The 23984-nt window shown below is 33.2% G+C and overlaps 1 protein-coding gene across 1 annotated transcript in view; it reads right to left on the bottom strand.

Moving 5' to 3' along the window:
- The window catches only part of LOC143232100 (uncharacterized), a 128768-nt gene extending 107655 nt beyond the window's left edge, over window positions 1-21113 (bottom strand). The window contains exon 1 of the mRNA XM_076467174.1: window positions 20764-21113. Coding sequence (XP_076323289.1) covers window positions 20764-20830 — 67 coding nt within the window. The 5' untranslated portion in view covers window positions 20831-21113. The remainder of the gene's footprint in view (window positions 1-20763) is intronic.
- Between the last annotated feature and the right edge of the window lie 2871 nt (window positions 21114-23984).

The raw sequence follows: 23984 nt of genomic DNA, 5'->3' as shown, positions 1-23984 counted from the left end.
ACAGCGATTTTCTATTTCGAGCTCGAAAGAGTTTTAATCGTAGTTTTTTTTTTGTTATGAGCTATCATTAGTTTTTTGTTTACGAGTCTAAAGAGTTAGTAAGTTTAAAGTTGATAATTAGTCTTAACTTCTGTAAGTTTTGTGCTTTTGGGAAATATTGAAAACCGTTTTTTAAAATATCGACAAATTTTGGTGCAGTTGATAGGGGAATTTTTGTAACTGTCCAAGCTAGGGTGCATTGGAACTATGTCGGGTCTGTTTCTTTAATGTATACACCTAACAATAACTTCAGCCAAAAATCTCTGTGTCGTTTTTCTTCCATAGACACATCTATAGGATGTTCCTTGATTACATTTTTTATCGTGAAAATATAAAAAAACGTTTCAAAATACAGCTTTAGAAAATTAAGATAATTTAAAAATTGTTTTTTGTTGTCTTTGAATTATAAATGTAGCCATGGAATAATTAATTTAGGCTTAGTTTAAACAATATATAAAAAAGGTGATATATGCTGCTTTTTACGTCAACAAACAATCAGATTTTTCGGTTCATAATAAAAAATTACGAAGAAATTTTTCAAACGATTGCAAAAACAAACCTGCAAGTTTATTATGTTGTTTATTCATGTTGGTGAATAGGCATTTCTTCTAAGCTATTTATCTGCCAACCCCTGTTAGAAAAATATACTTAATCAAAAATTGTAATCAGTTATTTGAAATAACTTGAAAAATGTTTGACTATAAAATCAGTTTGTTACCTACCAAAATGATCTCTTTACTTGTCAAACAGTAGTAGACCTAGGAACGCAACGACTGATGTGGGGTTTACGGGAATCGATGTTGAACCCAAGGTGCACAGGGTGAACTCGAGCGACCTTGAAAGTGGTCTCCTGCTCGGTTTATTTCATCAATAACTAATTCAACTGGAAGAGTTTATAGTTAGGAAAGACATCTGGATAAGTTTATGTGAACAAGTATGTTACGACTTCAGTGAGAGAAACAAATTATAAGCTTTTATTTTGGAACACTTATTGTTTAGATTTGCTATACACATTAAAATTTATATGCTCGTATAGTTTTACGAACCGGATATGGACCATCTCCTAACTAATATATCTGCACATCAATACGTGATTTTAGAATGACAGTTTTTATAAAGTTTCGAAAAAGTTTAATTTGTTAGATAGTAGCGACATAATCACAAGTTAAAGTTTCCATTATAATTTGTGGTCTGTTCTGGAAATACAAAAGGGTACACAGAACACATTGGAGCTATGTCTATTTTAACGTCTTTGATTCGCGAACATGTACGTTCCATTAAACAATCATCACATCCTGAATACAGAGATTATAGGCCTCACATGGTTTGTGGTCGCAAGACCAATTACATTGTCGATGGTAGACTAACCATTGCTTATTTGAGTAAAAATGCCTCGAAAATGTAACAACATACTGATAAGAACTTCTTATCAATGTCGTTCTTCAGGGATCTGAAGCAAACACATTAAAAGTCGCAGTTCTTTCTTCGTTACAAATAATAAAATGTTTGTACTAATGGAAATCATGACCATTCTTCATGAGATTTGCGAAATAAAAAACACACAATGGCCAAAAAAGAGATATTCTACGTCATCCAGTCAGATGAATAAATGAATTCTCTTTATTTGTTTTGCTGGGCGCAAGATAAAATATTAAAGAATGAAACGACAAACTGGAATTTGCTCATATGATTACAAAGCAAGCATATTTATATTAGTACCAGGTTTCAAAGGAAACAGAAAACTGGAAACTACTTCTATGTTTAGGTATGAAAGGTTAATTATAGGTTTCTTAATTTAAAAGTAAACCTACATCGAATGTTTCTGTGCAGGTAATTTGTCTTGCTATTTTTGTAATGAAAAACGAATAATATATTTTAAGGATCAAAATTATTTTCTATGAGAAAATATGAGTGACCTGAAAAAACACTCCAAATGTTGTCTTTTGTCACCTTTGGTGACATGAGTTGTTTTAATAAGCTGGAACTGAAGACCACATCTGACTACCAAATTACGGACAATAAACGTACTTTGAAGAACAATGACCATAAATAAGACGAAAATAACTTGCATCACCAAATGCAAGAAGAGGAGAGTCTCGTGGGAAATTTTATTGCAGAAAAATTGTAAGAGAATCGATGATGTCTAAGAGCTGCTTAAAATCGTATGTTGAGTACTTCAAAGATGGTATAATCTCTAATTACTTACTTCAGTGATTGCAAGAGCATATATTTAATACATTACAGATATCTGGAGATATTGAATTAAGTGTGCTGTAACTAGAAACTAATCCCTTCTGAAAGCTTTTACCTTTTATGGAAAACAAGACATACTGGTGGAAAATCAGGCATTTAGCTGTCATATTTCTTTTTTGACATCAATAAAAACTAAGGTAGCTGTTACTTGAACGATAACATTATCAGGTACACTGTCATTTAACTCCTTTAGTCATGCACGACAGTTTTGCTCAGTATAATGGTCTCGACGACTCAAATGTATTAAATAAGTAGGTAAGTTTGAAAAGCGTGGCAGCCAAGAAAGAAAGCCAAACGTTACCATATGCTGCCATTAGACGCTAACCGATTCGTCACTATCACTGAAGCGTTGTGAGGTAACAAAACCACGAAGAATTTTCACCCGCAGCATTTATTTCATAAATTCTACTGATGACATCAGATGCTCAAGTGTAATGTAATGTAGATCTTTATGCTATCGTTTATACAGTAAAATTGAAAAACCTATAAGGAAACATGACATGCGTAACACGGTCATATTCACGGCGGATTTTTACAGCTGTAACTTTAATATCTCATGTTACCCAACTAGAGAAAAATGTCTCATCAGAAAGAGCACAGCTTATGGCCGTGGCTCTCGAATCAATGTTAAAACCTTCAAATTAGAAGAAAAAAGTATAGTATTACACGATAGCACTTTCAAATTAAAAGGAAGACTACGGTATTACTTAATGTAACGTTCATATTAGAAGAAATAAAAAGGTATCGCTTAATAGCACCTTTAAATTGGAAGGAAAAACATGGTATAACTTTTAGGTACCAGATATATAACTCTATCCCAAACTTTGAAATTTTACAGATAAGAACCGAAATAGCAAATAGTTCCTTCAGTTCTATTACAGTGAGCATATGCACACAGCTGACATAAGTGTCAGACAGCTGACACAACTGTCAGGTCGTGAAACATAGGTGGAATTTTTTACTGTCGTGATATCGGCATAAGGTTTATTGTTGTGAATTATGCAGTTCATGACATCGAAAAAAAAGAGTCATTTTTTGTAATAAAACAGAGGTAGACAACAGTTATCATTGTGGTGACCATGAAGTAGGATTTGTGACTATTGCGACAGTAGGATAAGGTTTATTGTTGTGATGACACTGGGGTAGGATTTATATTTGTCGTGTCAGGCGGATAAGGCTTATGATTGTGGTAACACGGAAGTAGAATACCTGACTGTTGTGACACTAGGGCAAATTCTATGATTGTTTTAAAAGTGGGACATAATTTTTACCTATCACGACAGTAGGTAGGACACGGTTTGTAGTTATTAAGGTAAGATTTAATTTCAAATTTGGTTAAGGTAACAAAATAACATAAATATGTTCCCAGTAAAATCTTATGTTAATGCATGTACTCTATTTGTATACAATATTATTCAACCTAACAACAACAGGAAGATATTAAAAGCTTCTGAAGTGCCAGTTATAAATACATGTTAGTATAACTTTTATCTCTTTAAGGATTCAGCCTTATTCAAGATTATGCTCTAATGTGGAAATTTACTCTACATATTTGTTGATATTAACTGTTGTGCTTTATTATGTTTAGAAATGTATCCTACACTCTAAAAGGTAAGTGCCCATACATTCTGTATTCTTACGGGGTGCATAATTATCGTGTAGCAGAGTAAGTTGTATTGCTTTAAATATGTACTTTAACACAACGGAGTCAATTTATTTCGAACCTGATGTTTCACGTTATTCCCATGACTCATATGGTTACACCGAGAAACAATGTGCCAATGACGAGCCCAAAAGTATGTGCTATGACTAATATTAATTTACGTTTTTCCGCACAACTCAAAACACTTTAGATTGCAACAAGATAAAAAGAACAGACAAATGAAGCAAAATCAGATGTGACACACTAAATGACGTATAACAGCATTCGTTTTTATAATTTCCAACTGGAGTGACAGCTTAAGGTGAATGGATGAAAAGATCAGGGTTCAGATTTTTATAATTACCAGTGGAAAGCCAGCCAATAAGCAGTACCCGTTGCGTCACAATCTGTGTCTGGCCTTGAGCGGACCAATGGAATGAATTCTCATTTTTATAACGCACCCACAACTGAAAGTCCAGCTTACTACATTGACCTCTAGATCACAACCACACCGCTACATAGAATGACATTAAAGGTATACCGTTAAGTTTAAACAAACCCAAAGTTTTATTTTTATATAAATGTAAAAAGGGATCATCTTTCGACCCTCCGGATATTGAAAGAGGGTTATTCTCAGAATACTATTGTTTTACCCCCACAACAAAATTAAGGACACTTGGATCGACTAATCCCCACCCATGTTTATCCCATAAGTGTCACCTCGCGGTCTCACGGTTTTGATTCACTTTTCTCTTGCCACCTTTCTGTTCCTTTTTTTCAGCTAATGTATCATCATTAAGTAACCTTTACTCTATTAAGTATACTTAGTATCATTAGCTTATCAAATAATCTTAGATCTTGAGCCGGTTGAGGGGTGAAGAGAAACATACCTTTCTGAGCACTCCCATTATATTGGCCCGACATGGCCAGGTGGGTTCGACTCGTAATCTAAGGGTCGCGGGTTCGAATCCCCGTCGCACCAAACATGCTCGCCATTTCAGCCGTGGGAACGTTATAATATGATGGCCAATCCCACTATTCGTTGGTAAAAGAGTAACCCAAGAGTTGGCGGTGGGTGGTAATGACTAGCTGTCTTCCCTCTAGTCTTACACTGCTGAATTAGGGACGGCTAGCGCAGATAGCCCTTGTGCAGCTTTGCGCGAAATTCAAACCAAACCAAACCCGTTACATTTGGCTCTAGGCTCTTTCTGAACTTAAGTTTAAATAGTTTAAAATCACAAGGCCTGAGAAAGTAATATAAATGAAGAGGCTTTAGCGTCAACGAAGCTTCATGACTATCGTGTACAAACATTATTGAAGAGTAATGTGGTTCAAAGTAATTAAGTTACTTTAATTGTATCATCGAAACGTTTTGTTATTTGTTGTCTTTTGGCTGAAAACTATGTATTTTGGACATGTGTGATAAATTATGTGGCAAAAAAATTTCAGTTTATTACTATGTTTGTAGAATACACAAAACCTTTTCAGATACTTAAATAGATCTTTTAAATGCACCTTAATCATACCTGATGTATTTTGTGGCAAAAAAATCTGTTTGTTACTCTGTTTGTTTGTAGAATAAATAGTCAAACCATTTTCAGATATTAAAAACAGATCTTTTATCTCCTTTAAATTTGTCGCTTATCAGAAACTGCCTTTTGCTAACGCTCTCCTTGACTCAGATGTCAAATTCAAAATTACATTCAAAATAAAAAATCTCTTTAAAAATTCACTTTTTATTTAAAAAGTTATGTGTTAATGGTGACAGAAATAAGTATTTACTAGGAAGAATAAACAGCAGGAACTCCTAGTGACTTCATGATCAAGTGCATCACTTATAAACAGAACACATTTCCATAGGACTATTTTAACGTGTTTTATAAGTGTTACATATTATAGTCATATTGCTAGAATTAGCTTTTAAAACTACACATTTTCGGATTTCGTAGGTATTTTGAGATTATCCATGTATCAAACCAGCCTCTGGAGTTGATCAAGAGTTTAGTATTCAATCGATTATCTAATATTCATACATAAATATATGCATATATTTTGTTACGCTTTCATTATAGTTGAAATTTTCAATTATGGGACAAAATATTCCGAGTTGCTTCTCTCTATTTTCTTATGTAACGTAGGCAGAGCATACATTGAAAGTGAAATAAAGAGATGGCGAAGTCTGATGAAAATTTAGGGCATATAATCTGCAGTTTATATGATACTACTAATAATAATACTTTATCATCACAGCCTTTGTGGTTATTGCAACCTGCCTAACGGTTAAATATATAGGGTCAATTATACGCTAACGAGTATTTACATCAGCATATTAAACAATGCTAACCTTTACAGTCGCTTTAAGTTGTTAGGCTATGTCCAAGCTTATACACATCTAATGTCTTCGTAAAACATTAAAGTTTACCAGGAGATTTTTGATGAATAAGCTATGCGATGATGAAGTTAGTTAAGCGAAAGACTTAATGCATTTTCCAACGAAGTATAAAATATTCCAGTTATGTTATCATGCTCCAGAGGTTAATGAAGAAACTTGAATAACGCAATGAAGCCTCAAGCCACGTGCAGCCAATTCAAACAAAGTCCGCCATGTTACTGTGTGATAGTAGTCAATATATTTCATTTGTGTGGACGTCATTAAACTCGTCTAAGGCTGAAACTTCTAGAAATTCATTTGAGATCGATGACTGTTGTAGATAGTAGGTTTGTTTGTTGTTTCGGGATTTAAAGAAACTGTTTTCTGGCTGTTAACCTTTCAGTTTATAGCTATTTCTGCTTTATGACAACACCAATAATCAACATATTAACAAAATATAAAAGAACAAATTGCTTAAACTGTTAAGACGATAATTCCTGTAGAACAATCTACTTGTTTTGATAGAACAGTAATATCAGTAAATATATGTCATTATTATCAAAAGCCGGAAACCTCCAGTAGGGGCACGAATGTCATTTGTCATAAAAATTTGTCAATTTTTTTCTCATTTCACACAGGTTTTACGATTTGTATTATTAGAATAACATACAGTGGCTTTTGTACATTTTCGTGTAAAAGTAACAAATAAAAATGCTCCCCGCTAGTACAGCGGTAAGTTTACGGATATACGACCCTAACCTCAGGAGTTCGATTCCTCTCGGTGGGCTCAGCAGATAGTCCGATGTGGCTTCTGTATAAAACACACACACACACAAATAATTTTAAAAAAATGCATACATATCCTCGGTGTCTTACCGTAATATGATAAAAAAGTTAAAACAAATATAAACCATTCAGTTAAGAAAAATACCCTTAGATCTATAGTCATTTTGACACAAACGTATAATAACATAGACCATATAAAGTTAGTAATGAAATAAAAATTCCAGATATTTTCTGTTATTTTAACAGTTAACAGAATTAACGATATTAACGATCGACATAAAAAATTAAAATCTGCATTTCAAGTGGAGTAGAATACTTGTGATCTATTGGTGTACGACATGAAAAAATTAAAATCTACTCTTCAAGTGAAGTATAATACTTGTAATCTACTGGAGTACGACAAGAAAAATTAAAATCTACTCTTCAAGTGAAGTAGAATACTTGTAATCTACTGGTGTACGACATGAAAAATTAAAATCTACTCTTCAAGTGGAGTAGAATACTTGTAATCTACTGGTGCACGGCATGACAAATTAAAATCTATTCTTCAAGTGGAGTAGATTGTTTCGTTTGTTTCTGAATTTCACGCAGAGCTACTCAAGGGCTATCTGCGCTAGTCGTTCCTAATTTAGAGGGAAGGCAGCTAGTCATCACCACCCACCGCCAACTCATGGGCTACTCTTTTACCAACGAGTAGTGGGATTGACTGTAAATTTATAACGCCACCACGGCTGAAAGACGAGCATGTTAGGTGCGATGGGGATTCGAGCCCGCGACCCTCAGTTTGCAAGTCGAACGCCTTAACCCATCTGGCTAAGTAAAGTAGAATACTCCTAATCTACTTGTGTACAAAATGTAAAGAGATTTCAAAGAGCTATATAGAACAACATGAAAGTTTTCTTATAACTTATACATTTCTTTTATTACTTTCAAACATTCGCTACATATACTATGCTAATATTATGTAAGTCTTACAATATTTATTGGAATTTCGATGAGCTAAACAAAAATATCGACGAGAGATTTTGTTTGCATATCGAACCATATAAGCTCCTGAAGTCTTTCCATTTGTCGTCTTAATGCTGTTTGAATTCTAATCTTGCCATATCTTCACTTGTGCAATATTTGTAAGTATTGTTGTGAAGACGGTTAGTTCAGATGACGTGATACTTGTTTTGTCTGTATTCAGATGTGATCGTACATCATAGTCTTTAAACTATAGATTTCAAATTTCTTTAGCTTTGTTCATTTTCATTTCACTAGCGATCACAATACATATAAGCTTGCTGTTTAATGTCATACACAATAAAAACTAATGAATTATTTTACGTCTCCTTTTGGTTTCAGTGTTTATATGCTACATTTATGTTTTTAATATTACATATCCTTCTTCCTTAGAAGGTTTAGAATTGCAAGGATATTATTTTATCTTCGAAAGACATCGTATGCAGTATATTGGTTTGATAATGATTAAGTGAGCTATATAATCAGCTACTTTGAGTGTGAAATTTCTGGTCTTCTGACAGAATTACCATATACGGCGATGTTGTTTTTTTTCCTTTCTCTATAAATTCGTTATTGTGTGAATATTTCATGTAATAAGTATACTCAAAACAAACAAACAGTCTGAAAACGTAGTTAGGATCAATGTATTTTCACATTTACGTTTAAAAAAAAAACAAAAACAGTTACAATAAATAAAAACATGTTTTTCAGAGCTATTATCCAGAGAATAACTTCTTTTTTAATTTGTTCAAACTTATAAAACAAATCAAGGAAATTTGGCCAGAGAAACACTATGAAGCACGAGCGATTTAAACACTGTTACTTGATGGCACAAACTGTGATGTTCTTGAAGAAGCCGAAACGTCACCCTATTTTCATTCAGCAGAATGAAAAACTGTCTTTACAGAGTTATACATCATTCGCGATAATAAAATACATGACTTGCAATCGCAAATTGCTTGAAATGAAGCAAATTAAACAAAAGAAAAGTAGATTTTAACATACGTACAGCTGATGTTCTTGATTTGAAAAAAATATCAAGTGAATGTTAATCTCACCGAAGAAAATCTGGTTTTAAAATTAACTACATTTTAATATTTATAAGGTAGCATCCTATTATATATGTACATCCACTTACGTGAATGGGCGCTAGTTACCAAAACTTCCAGGTACCTCGCAATGTAAATACGTTTTTATACATAAAATTGTGTTTGTTTGTGAACATTCAATCGTTTACGCATGCGTGCAATCTAACATATTTACGGTGCCACAGAAATCTTGAACCTCAGTAGCTATATATACGAATTATGCTGCAAATGAATAATTATCATTTAATATGTTTAGTCGTGATTTAGGTTTAAACTGGTTTTATATACTACATTGCCTAATTATGTATAATGCGAGAATTCCAAAATAATTACTGTATTGTACTCTGATTTAAGATTGTTGATTCAACTTTGAAGTTTATTTTATTCTCCTAATACCTTGTTATAATGGGGCTTGTGATGTATACTTCCAAAACTTGGATCTCAGAAACTATCACACCGATCATCACCAATCATAACTGGTTATGTTTTTATAACTAGGCAGTATTTTTATACTTGAGCAGTCAATAAATCAATTTAAATTTCCACAAAAACTGACATGTTTCAGATTTAACCAATGAAAATTACAAAAAAGAAGTAAGTTTCAGGTTTAACCAATAAAAGTTACAGAAAAGAGTAAGTTTCCAATATAAAAAAATCAAAATCAAATTTTAAAAAAATATTTACTTTTCTTCAGTGTAAATCTCACGAGTGTTTCAACAGAGAAGCAAGACGCTATCGTGATGATAGCTGATTTTAACTAAAGTTTCAATAAAATACTTTTTGTCGCGGATGGTGAACATTATTGAATGTCAACTATGAGTACATTGTTGTAGAACAGTCAGACAATTCCATGAAAGAGGCCCAATAGGGTATTTCTGCTAGTTTAATTAACTTCCTTCAAAGCGAACCAAACTTGGGTAAACATTCAGATCTCAAATTATCATGACTCAAATTCAAAAACAAGAAAAGTAAATAAATAAAAAAATGGATTAAGTCTTTCAAAATAAAAACTACATAATCACCATCACATATCTCATGATGATTTTACAATTATCACATCCTCATTGACGAATTCGGCCCTAAAGTGGCCCTCGTGCATTCGAATACCCTATTTATGTAGTATTAACAGTAGGCCAAATGATACTTACATTATTCCTAGCAACGACACACTTCTATTTACGTCCACCCTCATCTCTGTCTTTGCCTTTTTATTTATCAGGAATTGATCCATCATTAAATTTAACTCCCATACAATAAACATCACAGTCAAATCGTATTACACTGAATGTAAGTACACTGCAAATGAAAGGATAAGTCTATTATTCAAGCAATGGATATATAATAGCTGAGGTTTAACGTATTGATGCCATGTATTTAACGGAAGCTATACACGTGCAAACGTATGTTTGCTTTCCCCAGAATTTGAGTAAACTGGTTTCTGTAGAATTGTATAATCTAATCGACACATCCTTCCACTCTAACCAGCACTTGCTTAATAAAACAAACAAAAGAAGTTTGTTGGAATTCCACATGGCAGCTGGGGCGATATGAGAAGTTCAAGCTCAAAGAAGACGAGAATCATTTCAAATCAGATGTCACTCAAAGAAACTCACTTTGTAGTCAAAACGATTGAAAGAAATGTTTCATTTTTACATATATTTTATTCGTAGACAGATTGCCTACAAAAAAAAGAAAAGAGATGAAAACCGTGACAACTTTTGGCAGCAAAAACCCAAATATAAGAAACTGTACATTATTCAAAGTTCACTTGTTTTCTTTTTCAGTAACACCAGGTGTTCTCTGCATCAAGAATGTCAAAGATCTGTGATTACCTGACGTCTTTAACAAATAATTTGTTTGTCTGTAGCGAAGCGCAAAGCTACACAATTTAGTAGTAAATTATAATTATATATATATATATATATAGTGTATACATATATACCACACATAAACCACAACACAGAAACAAGGGAAAATTAAGTTCGATTGTTATTTCACTTATACAACTTATAAAATGCCCAAATCTTATGTTTAATTTACTATATAGTGATTGTATTTTATATTCATGTGTTGTTGATGTTGTCTGTCTTTTCTCTAAAAAACATGTTCGATGCGAACAGCCATCAGTTTCTCGAAAAATAAGAAAACATTTACTTCGAGCTAGGAGATACCATGTCACTAAATTAGTCATAGTTCAGTTTCATAGTTTTATTTCTACTAAAATTGCTCCTTAATGGCAGAGCGGCGTGTCTGCAAAGTTACAACAATAGACTCCGGTGGACAGAGTACATACAGTCATGTGAAAAAGTTAGGACACCCTATGAAAGCCTGTGTATTTGTGTAACATTTTTGGATATATAGATATTTAATCTCAATTTCAACAATACTGAGAGATTATAGGAATATAACTAAACAATTAAAACTGAAGAAAAGACTTTTCAAGATCTTCTGTAAATGTAATTCTACAAAAATGCATATTCTAACTGAAGAAACAGTTAGGACACCCAACTAGCTATTACATCCTACTAGCTTTGGCTGAAATAACTGCAATGAGACGCTTCTTGTAGCCATCTACTAGTCTTTGATATCGGTCTGAAGAAAGTTTGACCCACTTCTCAATGCAGAATTCTTTTAGCTCTGAGATATTTGAGGGGTTTCTTGCATGTACAGCCCGTTTCAAGTCACCCCACAGCATCTCAATGGGATTAAGATCTGGGCTTTGACTCGGCCATTCCAGGACTTTCCACTTAGTTTTCAGCCACTCCTTGGTGAATTCACTGGTATGTTTTGGGTCATTGTCGTGTTGCAGGATCCAGTTCCGCTTCAGCTTCAATTTTCTTACAGATGGTCTCACATGATCCTCAAGCACCCTCTGATACCCAGTAGAATTCATGGTGGATTCTATGATTGTGAACTGTCCAGGTCCTGCTGCAGCAAAGAAGCCCCAAACCATGACACTTCCACCTCCATGCTTCACAGTTGGTATGAGGTTCTTTTCCTGGAATGCTGTATTTGGTTTACGCCAAACATGTCCTCTGTTTTGGTGTCCAAATAATTCAGTTTTGGACTCATCTGTCCAAAGAACATTATTCCAGGAGTCCTGGTCTTTATCTGCATTCTCTCTGGCAAACTTCAGTCTGGCCTTGATGTTTCTCTTAGAGAGCAAATGTTTCCTCCTTGCACACCTCCCATGCAAGTTAAACTTGTGCAGTCTCTTTCTGATTGTAGAGGCATGCCCTTTCACATCAACAGTAGCCAGAGCCTGCTTTAGGTCCCGTGGTGACATGTTACGGTATTTGAAGACCTCTGTTAGCATTTTGTGGTCTGCTCTCGGGGTGAACTTGTTTGGACGACCAGACTTGGGCATGTTCGCAGTTGTTTTGAAAGCCCTCCACTTGTTGACTAGTTTCCGGACAGTGGAATGACTTATTTCAAAATCTTTTGGAATTTTTTTAAATCCCTTACCAGACTCATAAGCTGCTACAATTTTCTTTCTGAAGGCCTCAGACAGCTCTTTTGCTCTCACCATGGTGCTCACTCTCACTTCAACAGTCAGGAACACACCAAACTAAATGCCTGAGGTTTAAATAGGGCAAGCCTCATTCAAAATGCTGAGTAACGATCTTCTAATCATGTGCACCTGGTGTGATACACCTGTGTGTGAGTTGAGTCATTTTAATTGGGAATAAATGTGGGGGGTGTCCTAACTTTTTCCTCAGTTAGAATATGCATTTTTGTAGAATTACATTTACAGAAGATCTTGAAAAGATTTTCTTGAGTTTTAATTGTTAAGTTATATTTCTATAATATCTCAGTATTGTTAAAAGTGAGAGTAAATATCTATATATCCCAAAATGTTACAAAAATACACAGTCTTTCAAAGGGTGTCCTAATTTTTCACATGACTGTATATCCAATTGTGTAGCATTGTGCTTAATAAAAAAACAAAGAAATTTATTAAAAATAAATTACTTTTATCTTAATGTTGTTTAAAGTTAATCTTAAAATGTTCTTTGACGTTCTGCATAGCAATGAGGCGGATTCTAGTCATTGTTATATATGTTTATCCTGCCTTTCAGTGGATACACACATTCTCACCAACACACATGCAAGTCACTGTTATACATGACAATCATACCTTTCATGGATACACAGATTCATGTCAATGTGCATATCTTTTATCTGCTCTTCAGTGGATATACATGTCCTCCCCAACTACCCATTCTTGTTTTTCTTACATATCTTTGACTTGCCTTTAAGTGAACATACACATTCTCTCTAACCACCCAATGATGTAGCTGCACACAACTTTGATTTGCTTCTTCGTGAACATACAAATTCTCCCCAACCACCCATTCACGTTGTTGTTACATATCTTAACCAGCCCTTCAGTGAAAATACTCCATTTGTCCATTTCTCCATTTTTATCATTGTTAGGTAAGTTTAACCTGCCTTTCAGTGGATATACTCCATTTTTCTAAGTCCCCATTCTTATCATTGTTAGGTAGGTTTAACCTTTCAGTGGATATACTCCATTTGTAAACAGGTTAGAAAGGTTTCACCTTCTTTTCAGTGAAGATGTACTGTTTCTCATATGTTCACATACACGTCTCCATTACGTATTTAACACAGTTTTCAAGACCTCACAAAACTGGGTATTCTTAATCTGTGTGTGACAGTATTTTACCTTCTGCAACGTAGAGCTCGTAACGTATGGTGTAAGGTAACACATACTGTAAAGAAACGACACGATATTTATGCTATATCAGGCAGACGGTACCACTGCCTATGTTGCGATGGCTCGGATTCTTCATCGTAGCAGTATTTTAAATATATCTTCAAAAGGTCATCAGAACTTTGCAATACTATTAAGTGTTTTCTTTTACAAAAATATCCATGTAATGACTAAGTTACAAGTTCAGGGAATGTCTGTAAATATCATAGAAAAAAGGTTGAATTTATTGATATTTATACTATTTCGTGTTTATTATATGATAACTCAGAAACCAAAACAATGGTGTCAACCAATGTCACTGAGATGACATAGCTTGAAAACGTATTTGCTTTTACAAATATTATCAGTAACTAGTAGTGACTAAAAAACAAACACATAATTCTAGTATAAACGATGTTATCATTACCCCTTCAAGTTAGCTTTCTTACAGACGTTTTGTGTTTCTTTAAAAAGCTTAAGTACAGGTTGAAATAGGAATTTACATCCAATAATAGAAAGTAATAAATGTTACAGCTAGAACATCGTTGTATTTAAAACTTGGTGGTAAATGTTTGTTGAAATACTGAATTAAAAAAGACAAGCAAGTAGTTAAATAATTTAAAAAAAATAAATGTAGATATGGTTAATATCAATCCTTCAACAATGGAAACAAGATAGTAGCAATGGCATTTGTATCATCCATATATAACAGCATAGGCAAGAATTAACATACATCAATAAATATATATAATTATTCCATAACAATTTATTTTATTTTATCCCACTTTTGTCTGTTAATATTCTGCTACACTGTGGGCTTGTTTTGGTTTTTATTACTTGTAGTTATATAAGGATAGCACTGAAACTATTACAATTCCATTTTTTTATAGAAAAATATTTCGGTACTGCATTTCTCGATCTTAAGGTTAATTAATATTCATGTTAGAGTGCTTGTTTACTCACGAAACTAAATACGGTTGCTCATAAAATAATATATTAGTCTATTACACTCTGGGTATAATAAATCATTTAAATTCTGCTTCACTGAAATTGAAAAAAACAAACAAAGTAATATTGGTCATTAATAATTTGTTATCGTCAAATTAAATCATTTTATACAGAAACTTGTAACAACACAACTACACAGGGGGTGTGCTTACAAAACTCTAAGAAGTGAATTGATCTCATTATAAATGTATTAGTTTGCAACCTTTAGAGTGATTACTGCGATTTTACACGCTTAGTAACAACAGTAACACTGTTACTCTCGACAGAAAACTAGCTAGAAACTGGCACGTATATTAAATAAAGTAATACGATTAAGTTTCGTAAATTTCCATTAATTAAACTGATAAAGGAAAACATTTAAATCCTGCGAGTACTATATTTAAATTTGGGGTAACTGGGTATGATAGTCTTCCTAACTGAATGGTTATTATTACGATCCAGTAATTGTTTTAGTAATAAGGCAATTTGTTTTTTCATTTTAATGTTGTTTTTTTTAATTTCGCGCAAAGCTACTCGAGGGCTATCTGTGTTCGCCGTCCCTAATGTAGCAGTGTAAGACTAGAGGGAGAGCAGCAAGTAATCACCACCCACCGCCAACTCTTGGGCTACTCTTTTACCAAAGAATAGTGGGATTGACCGTCACTTTATAACCCCCCACGGCTAAAAAGGCGAACATGTTTAGTGAGATGGGGATTCGAACCCGCGACCCTCGGATTACGAGTCGAACGCCTTAACACGCTTGGCCATGCCGGGCCCTTTTATTTTGATAAAGAGTTAATTGCACTTTACGTGAACAATATAAACATATTAATGTAATGGCAAATTGCCGTAGATAAGAACTGTGGCGCTACGAGCGATATGCTCAGCATTTATATTAGATTCGTGGCGAATTTCCATCTTCGACAGAGCAAAGCTATTTTAGTCTTTACAGAAGAAGTAGAATCCAGCAGTGAGAAAGTGAAAATATGAGAGAAATGATGCAACGTTTCAAAGAAGTATTTCTTCATTTATGTTCTTCATGAAAATGCTCACACAGCAGAGCTGATGAGACAGGAATGTACTCCAAACTACAGGGTAACCCCATCAGGAAAAACATCTTCATCAGGAAAGTAAAAAGTACAGTTAAGGAATAGACCCCCACCAATATATACCCACTGTTATGAAGTTGGGGATATCTCATGATACTTTATCCAAGTTTAGAAACAGAAGTTGACATAGAAGGCCTACTAGCCAAATATTTTACACGCCTTCAGGCATTCCTCGAAACCAACGGGTTTTTTTATGCAAAAGTGGTTGAATAAACAGGAATCTAATCAATCTCATTTCACAACATGCCTATCAAAATCCTCTTTACTGGCACAGCGGTATGTCTGCGAACTTATAACAATAGAAACTGGGTTTCGATATCCGTGGTGGGCAGAGCACAGATCACCAATTGTGTAAATTTGTGCTTCACTTCAAATAAACTACTCCAACTTTGTGCTCCTTGACTACTTAAACATAGTTTAGAGAAACTGAATTCACGTATAGTGAAAGATCTGTTCAAAGTGCGGACTAAGTATATTCAACTGAAATTTAAAATGGCTTAGAATAAATATAAGTACGAGCGATGTGATTGGTGACATTTTTTAAATGTTTGTCTCAATTTTCCTGAACCTAAGTAAATAATGCTCAACTACTTTACACTAGAAACGATGCCCTTCAACAACCACTAATCAATAAGCCAACGTTGACCGGATATTGAACTCAATAAGTTAGTTTCAGTATTAAGCACACAAAGTTAATGATGCCATTTGTATTGCCTAAGTTAGCAGAAAGGTCTGTTGTATCATATTCTAGTACAAGTGAGTGTGTTTTGAGAAATACGACGGACATTTAATGTAAACATCTAGCAAAACAAACGAGTTAGTAATAAAAGTAAATATCAAGACCATAATCTTTTTTAATCCGTTAATAAATTTTAAAGAATTTCTTAAATACACTCAGAGTGTGGTGAACCAGATATAATTCTACAAGTATATAAGTGAAATAAAACTTTATCGACGTGTGATAAAACACGTAAAACTTTATTGCTGTGTGATAAGACAAATATAATTTTATCATTGTGTGATAGGCCAGATATAACGTTACTTATATGTAATAAACCAAATATATATTTATCAGTGTGTGACAAACAAAATATTATTTTATCCGCTTGTGATAAATCGCATAAAATATTATCGATGTGCGATAAGTCAAAAATAATTCTGTCAGTGAGTGATAAGCCAGATATAACTTTATTAGTATGTAATAAACTAGATATAACTTTATTTGTGTGTGATAAGCCAAATATAATCTCCTCAATGAGTAGCAAGATAGACATAACTTTATCATAATAAATCGGGACACAGTTCAATGATATAAAACCTAAAAAGAAAATTCAGTAAATCTAAAGCAAACTGTTTACACTTCACAAGTATGTAGAATCCCAAAGTCTTCTGTTTAGTACTGATCCCATCCTTCAAGTTTAGTGCAGCCACACATTAGTATTAATAAGTTCCTGATTCGTAACAAGCAAACCATAGGTTGCTACATAAGTATAACTAAAGTACAATTCCTTTTTATAAATAACTGAAATGCAGCTCTGTGGATGGTTTTAAAACATTTTTGTTGTTATAGAAGAAAAGTACGACATTTTTTTATTTATATTAAAGCTATTAATGCAACCTGCTGTCATTCTTCATTTTGATCTACTGACCACCCACGCTAAACGATTGATTTTCATCCATATAAAACACCCACAGTTTAAAGCTGGGGGATATTTTGTGGCATCGTTTGGATTCGTACTAGACTCGCCAACCAGCGCCCCCATAGCCCCTTGGAACAAAGTCACTTTAGGATTTTTTTAGCCGTGACAAAACAGCTCATAGCACGGCTCCGAGAATTTTTGTTCGTTTTTTTTTAGTTACAAACTTTTAGCCCATAGCTCCGCCATCTCTCGATCGATTTCATGTCTGTTTACAGTTTCTGACTCAGGAGGTCAAGTCCTTTCGATTAATGTCTCATTAACTTATTGTAGCCCTGCTTAAAATAATTTCAGTTTGGTGGTAGGCCGGTTGAGATTCTGATGAGGAATAATAAAACTGGATCCGGTACACGTGCCTCCCATGCATAAAAAATACCTAATAAAAAGGTTCATAAGTTAACTTACTCTAATCCTGCTAAAAGGAATTTCAAGTTCACGGCTATTGAGGAGTCCCTGTTGTTTTAAATTTTACAGATTTGAAATAATACTTTATTACGGTCGTGTTGAGGAAGAAAGAATTTGAGAGACAAACTTGCAGTTTGATAGTGGGATAGAACCACACACACACATATATATAAATATATATATATTCCTTTTAAATACTCCACGAGTCCACAGAACTACTTACCTGAAGTGTACTTTCAAAAAATATAATAATTTTGTCGTTAACGTCTTGTACGTGTGTTCAGACGATCAGTCAGGACAAAAGAGTATTAAATTAACATTCATTGCTTTCTAACGCTTATCCTAAAATTGCGCTTCGATGGATAAGAATACACTTGAAAAGTTTAACCAATAATATGCAGAAATATATATAAGTGCAAACATTCTTTAAAACCGAGTTATGTGATTGGCTCTCGTTAATATGTCTCTGCTAAATCTTCTCGCAACGGTGTTTGATTGTAAGGACTGCCTAAGAAAACTTCTCTTTAACGTTCTACATGTTTGTAAAAAAACTAAGTAACAGATCTCATAACCTGTGCACGCAAGACTATCAGTAGTATTCAATTTACTGTAACAATGAGGAAGATAGGGCATATTTGGTATAGCAGCTTAAAAAAATTAATGTACCTACCAATCTGAAATATTTCTTATCGTACAGATTTAAACACAACATTATTAATTAGGACATATTTTGTATAGTAATTTAAATATTTTAATATATCTGTCAATCTGAAATAATTTTTTCTCGTAGAGATTTGAGCACGACATCATTAATTTAGTTTGAATAAAAATGTCTTACAAACTGATAAGTGGGAAACGTTATCTTCAAATTGACAGTTTCAACATGCTGAACGCTCTGAAGCATAGTTATTTAAAGTTAAAAGAGAAACTGTGTTTTTAACATGATAAAAGAACAATATTAACAGAGATGGTCTTTACCACATTTGTTTTTGTGCAGTCCAACATTATTGATTGAGAACGTTTGTACATACTGAATATTCACACATACCAGGGTAGGACAAGCAATTTCTTAGGGCTACCATCCACCTATATCAGCCCTAAACGTTCTAAAAAATGGATATAATTTGCACAAATAAGTACCATATGTTACCTAATTTTGTCAGTGTGGTAGCGTACAGCAGTCAAAGTCAGAACTTAAGCAGTTACTTTTGAGACCTACTTAAAACTATAATACAATAAAACAATTCGAGTACACTCCTCACTTATAAGAAAAATTAAATTTGACGTAGTTTGAGAACATTTTTGATAACGTATCTTTTCGTTCGATACTAAAATGCTACAAAACAGTATGTTCAAACGTAAAGTATTATAACGAACATTGATTGATTCCTCAAGGAATGCTACACATAATTCTGTATGATTCAATACACGACAAACCAGTTCATTAGAAACCTTTTCAAACTGAAACGTTTCGATAAGAACCGCTACAGATTCTAGCACTTTCAACATTAGAACAACTTCGTTTTAACCGTGGCATTCCACAGATCAGACGAAAAGAAAATAAGAACTCCACAACCTCTTAGAGGCTCGACGATCATTTTGTCATTCAGGAACAGACATGTCTGGAAAATGAATTTTACAGGCGATGAGGAACAAGCTAGACCGTGGAACTTATTTTTGTGAGTGACCGAGTTAGAAGACTAAATCTCACGCTAGCAAGAGGAATTAGGAAGAAAATGACTTGTAATCTAATGTCATAATCACCGAAAACAAAAACCAGAGAACGTTAAGCGAATGACTGGGAAACTAATCCTTCAATTAATAGAGAAGGAGCAAGCTGAAAACTAATCCATGAACTAATGTCGAAAATTTAAGAAAGATGGAGAACGAACTAGGGTGAATAAGTCAGTGAAATTAACATATTCTGACATTGATTATAGGGCAGTCAAACAGCTCAGCATGTGTTTCTCTAATTCCATCTTATAGTATACGTAATGGTCTTCTGCATCTATTGTTAAAACAATTACTGAAATGTACACAGTGGTGGGAAGAATAATTGGTTTTCTTTAATGAAATGCATAGAATAGGGGAAAGTAAGACGATCTAACTTTGTTGTTATAAATATCCTCTTGTTGAAATAATTAACTACAAACAACTTAAAGGTAAAAGGTACTGGCATATTATTGTGTTATAAATTAAAAATAATACTAATAATGAAGGTGTGAAGCTAATAAAAACACAAAATATACACACAATAATTCAAGGTAATTTCCAAACTTAAGATAAACCTAAATACACATTGTAAAACTACAATGCATGTGTATGATTAATTTCACTTTGCACAATGTTTTATTTATGTTAAAAGCATAATAAAACTGAAATTTATATCAGCGTATGGTTCCATTTCAATCATTCCAGAATGTTCTGCCAATTTCAGTGATTGTTATCAGTATAAAACAGTCGCTCTTGTGCAACTAAACCGCATATTTAATATGATAAATGTACTGAAATACACAGTTGTATTGACAGCCAATAAAATGACGTAAGTTGAGAGTTACGTAGTTTCACGTGTTCAAAAATATCTACAAGATACTTGACGAAATACGTCTCATTTGTTTATCTTTCACTGCGTGATAAAGTAATACGTTCTTTGTGGAACGTGCTTACCTTCTGCAAACAGCAAACCAAGGTGAGAGATTATAATGAGTCCAATGTATGTCTTCCGTCCAACCATATTGTCCTGGGAAAGTTTGATGTAACAGAACTAATTCAATAAACTTTATTTTTTCAAAACTTCATCCACACTTTCTATCGTAGCCTGGCGCCACGAGAATGTCAATACCTCATTGCTGGCGTCCACAGAAACATCGTCTGCTATCGAGGGTGCGAGCAAGCCTTACTGCAGCGTTCCCGTGTTCGCAACAGATGTGCATGCGTTTCGACGCGTGCCCTTGAGAAAATGCGACCGTGATCGTTAGCTTTACCGTCCTTTAGTGCAGTGAGTTATTTCTGTGGTGCGCTGCAATCTTGTCTCAATCGAGAAGATCCTAAGCTTACGCATGCGTGATTTTGCTAGCACCTATCGCCCTTCGTTTCGACCTAGCCTCTTACTCTGTAACCTTGAGGAGAGATAGAAAATTGTCTTGCAGACTTTTGCATAATTCGTTGTCTTTACGATAAGAAAGTAACTCGGCTCTCTCATGAAGAGAACAGGCCCAGGTTCGGAGATAAGTTTTGTAAAAAGAATATTCAAGTTCTTTTCTGAAACGTGGCTTACAGATAAATCAAAGTATTCATAATTCTAAAAATCAAGTTTCGATACATGCAGTGATTAGAACACGGTTATCTTGTTGTGTGGTTTTACATTTAAGAACAAATAAATGTTCTTTTACTGCTTTGTGTGAATTTGAATCGTGTGCAGTTTAGGTGTGAGAGTTAAGCAAAGGTTTTAACTTGAAATGTTTGCAAACAGTTGTTGTTTTCTTTTGACCAGTTATATAAAAATGAGAAAGGTTTTTCAAACTAAAGACTACTGAGCACAAACTAAGAAACTATAGACTTGAAATAAAAATGTAGTTTATAAAATACAGACTGGAAATAAAAATGTAGTTATAAAATACAGACTGGAAATAAAAATGTACTTTATAAAATACAGACTTGAAATAAAAATGTAGTTTATAAAATATAGACTTGAAATGAAAATGTAGTTTATAAAATATAGACTTGAAATTAAAATGTAGTTTATAAAATATAGAGTTGAAATGAAAATGTAGTTTATAAAATACAGACTTGAAATAAAAATATAGTTTATAAAATAAAGACTTGAAATAAAAATGTAGTTTATAAAATATAGACTTGAAATGAAAATGTAGTTTATAAAATAGACTTGAAATAAAAATGTAGTTTATAAAATATAGACTTGAAATGAAAATGTAGTTTATAAAATATAGACTTGAAATAAAAATGTAGTTTATAAAATATAGACTTGAAATAAAAATGTAGTTTATAAATTATAGACTTGAAATGAAAATGTAGTTTATAAAATAAAGACTTGAAATAAAAATGTAGTTTATAAAATATAGACTTGAAATAAAAATGTAGTTTATAAAATATAGACTTGAAATAAAAATGTAGTTTATAAAATATAGACTTGAAATAAAAATGTAGTTTATAAAATACTAATAAAAAGAAAATTAACAAACGACGAATGAAAATCCAACCACAATTTATTGTTGATCTTAACCAGACTCAAAATACTCAATCAAAAATAATGGCACTTAGGTTACATAGCACTCATACTTTATTGTTAATTGTTACACATATTAATCTCTTCTCGAGTTTTATAGGAAACAGATATCGCTAGACGACTATTTCAAAATAAATTGATACTTTTTTGTCTATTTGTAAAATATTTACTAATTGTGTACACATGCACACTGATTCTTGAGTATATGTGACAATCACACTTTTACTGTCTATGTAATATTATCGCAGTGGGCAGCTTATAACCATGATGCAGCCAGCCATCACGTGGTACGTTAGAGTTCTGTGAAAAATGGTGAAAGTAAAACCAAAATGTATTTAGTATTACACTTATCTTTGTTTATATTATTATTTTTGCACTATAAGTAACAAGTTTGTTATCATTCCTGGAAAAGGGGGAAAAAAACAAAGTTTGATGATATTTTTAACAATCTTTTTTCAGTGTTTCATTCCGTCAGTGATGTGGAAAATTGTGTAGTTTTTCACTCTTACGCAACCAGTTCAATCCAGTTCATCGTGCGAACAAAGTCACATAGAATTCTATGGTTTGGAATTTCCACAAATAATAAGTTAACATTTTGTAACAATCTAATTTGTCATTATATCCACGCGGTCCTTGTCCCTACATCTTAGGTTATATTTTCTGGGTGGTTTACTGTTTACTAAATTTAACTCCCGTTTGAGTCATATTTTTCAAGTATTCTAATATAAGACTTGTTTGTTTGCTTGCTTTGTGAATATCGTGCAAAGCTACACGGGATCTATCTGTGCTAGCCATGCCTAATTTAGAAATGTAAGGGCAGGCAGCTAGTCATCACCACCCACCGCCAACTCTTGGTCTACTCTTTACCAACGAAGAGTAGGATTGATCGAAACATAATAACGTCTCCACGACTGAAAGGGAGAGCATGTTTGCTGTAACGGAGATTCGAACCTGCGCCCCTCAGATTACGAGTCGAGCGCCCCAAACATCAGATCATTCTAGGCCAAGACTAAATGTATTTTAATTTAGGAAATGTGATACAGGTGGTAGTCTTCAGTGGGTTCATAGGTCAACATAAAATACTGAGAAGGCTTGTAAGTCATATTCCACAAAATGGAATGACTTTTTTACAAAACTTAATGATGTACAATTATTAATGATTATGATTTTTTTTCCATTTTGTATGTAAATAAAAACAAAAGAAATCCTCTTGTTTTCAAATTATTTGCACAGAAAGTTGAGGTAGATTTTTATGACCAGTATCATTAGTAAGGGAAGTTGAATATTAGTATAATAATCACTCTTCTTGTTTTACATTTATCTTAATGATCAATAATAACGTTTAGGATCAGTTTGCTTTTTAATAATGTGAGAAACAAACATTGTTTTAATAATGTGAGAAGTTGAATATTAGTATAATAATCACTCTTCTTGTTTTACATTTATCTTAATGATCAATAATAACGTTTAGGATCAGTTTGCTTTTTAATAATGTGAGAAACAAACATATTCCAAAAGGTTAATATTCAATAATAATAATACTATGTTTTACATAAAATTTAAAAATTTTGTTTTTAAAGAAACATTTCAGTTATGTAATTATAAATAAAAATAACACAAAATTAAACATTATTTTCGGAAT

The sequence above is a fragment of the Tachypleus tridentatus genome, chromosome 11 (assembly GCF_004210375.1).
Source record: "Tachypleus tridentatus isolate NWPU-2018 chromosome 11, ASM421037v1, whole genome shotgun sequence".
In the NCBI taxonomy this organism is placed as follows: Eukaryota; Metazoa; Arthropoda; class Merostomata; order Xiphosura; family Limulidae; genus Tachypleus; species Tachypleus tridentatus.
The sequence above is the reverse complement of the archived record's forward strand: the minus strand, read 5'-3'. Positions and strand labels throughout refer to the sequence as shown.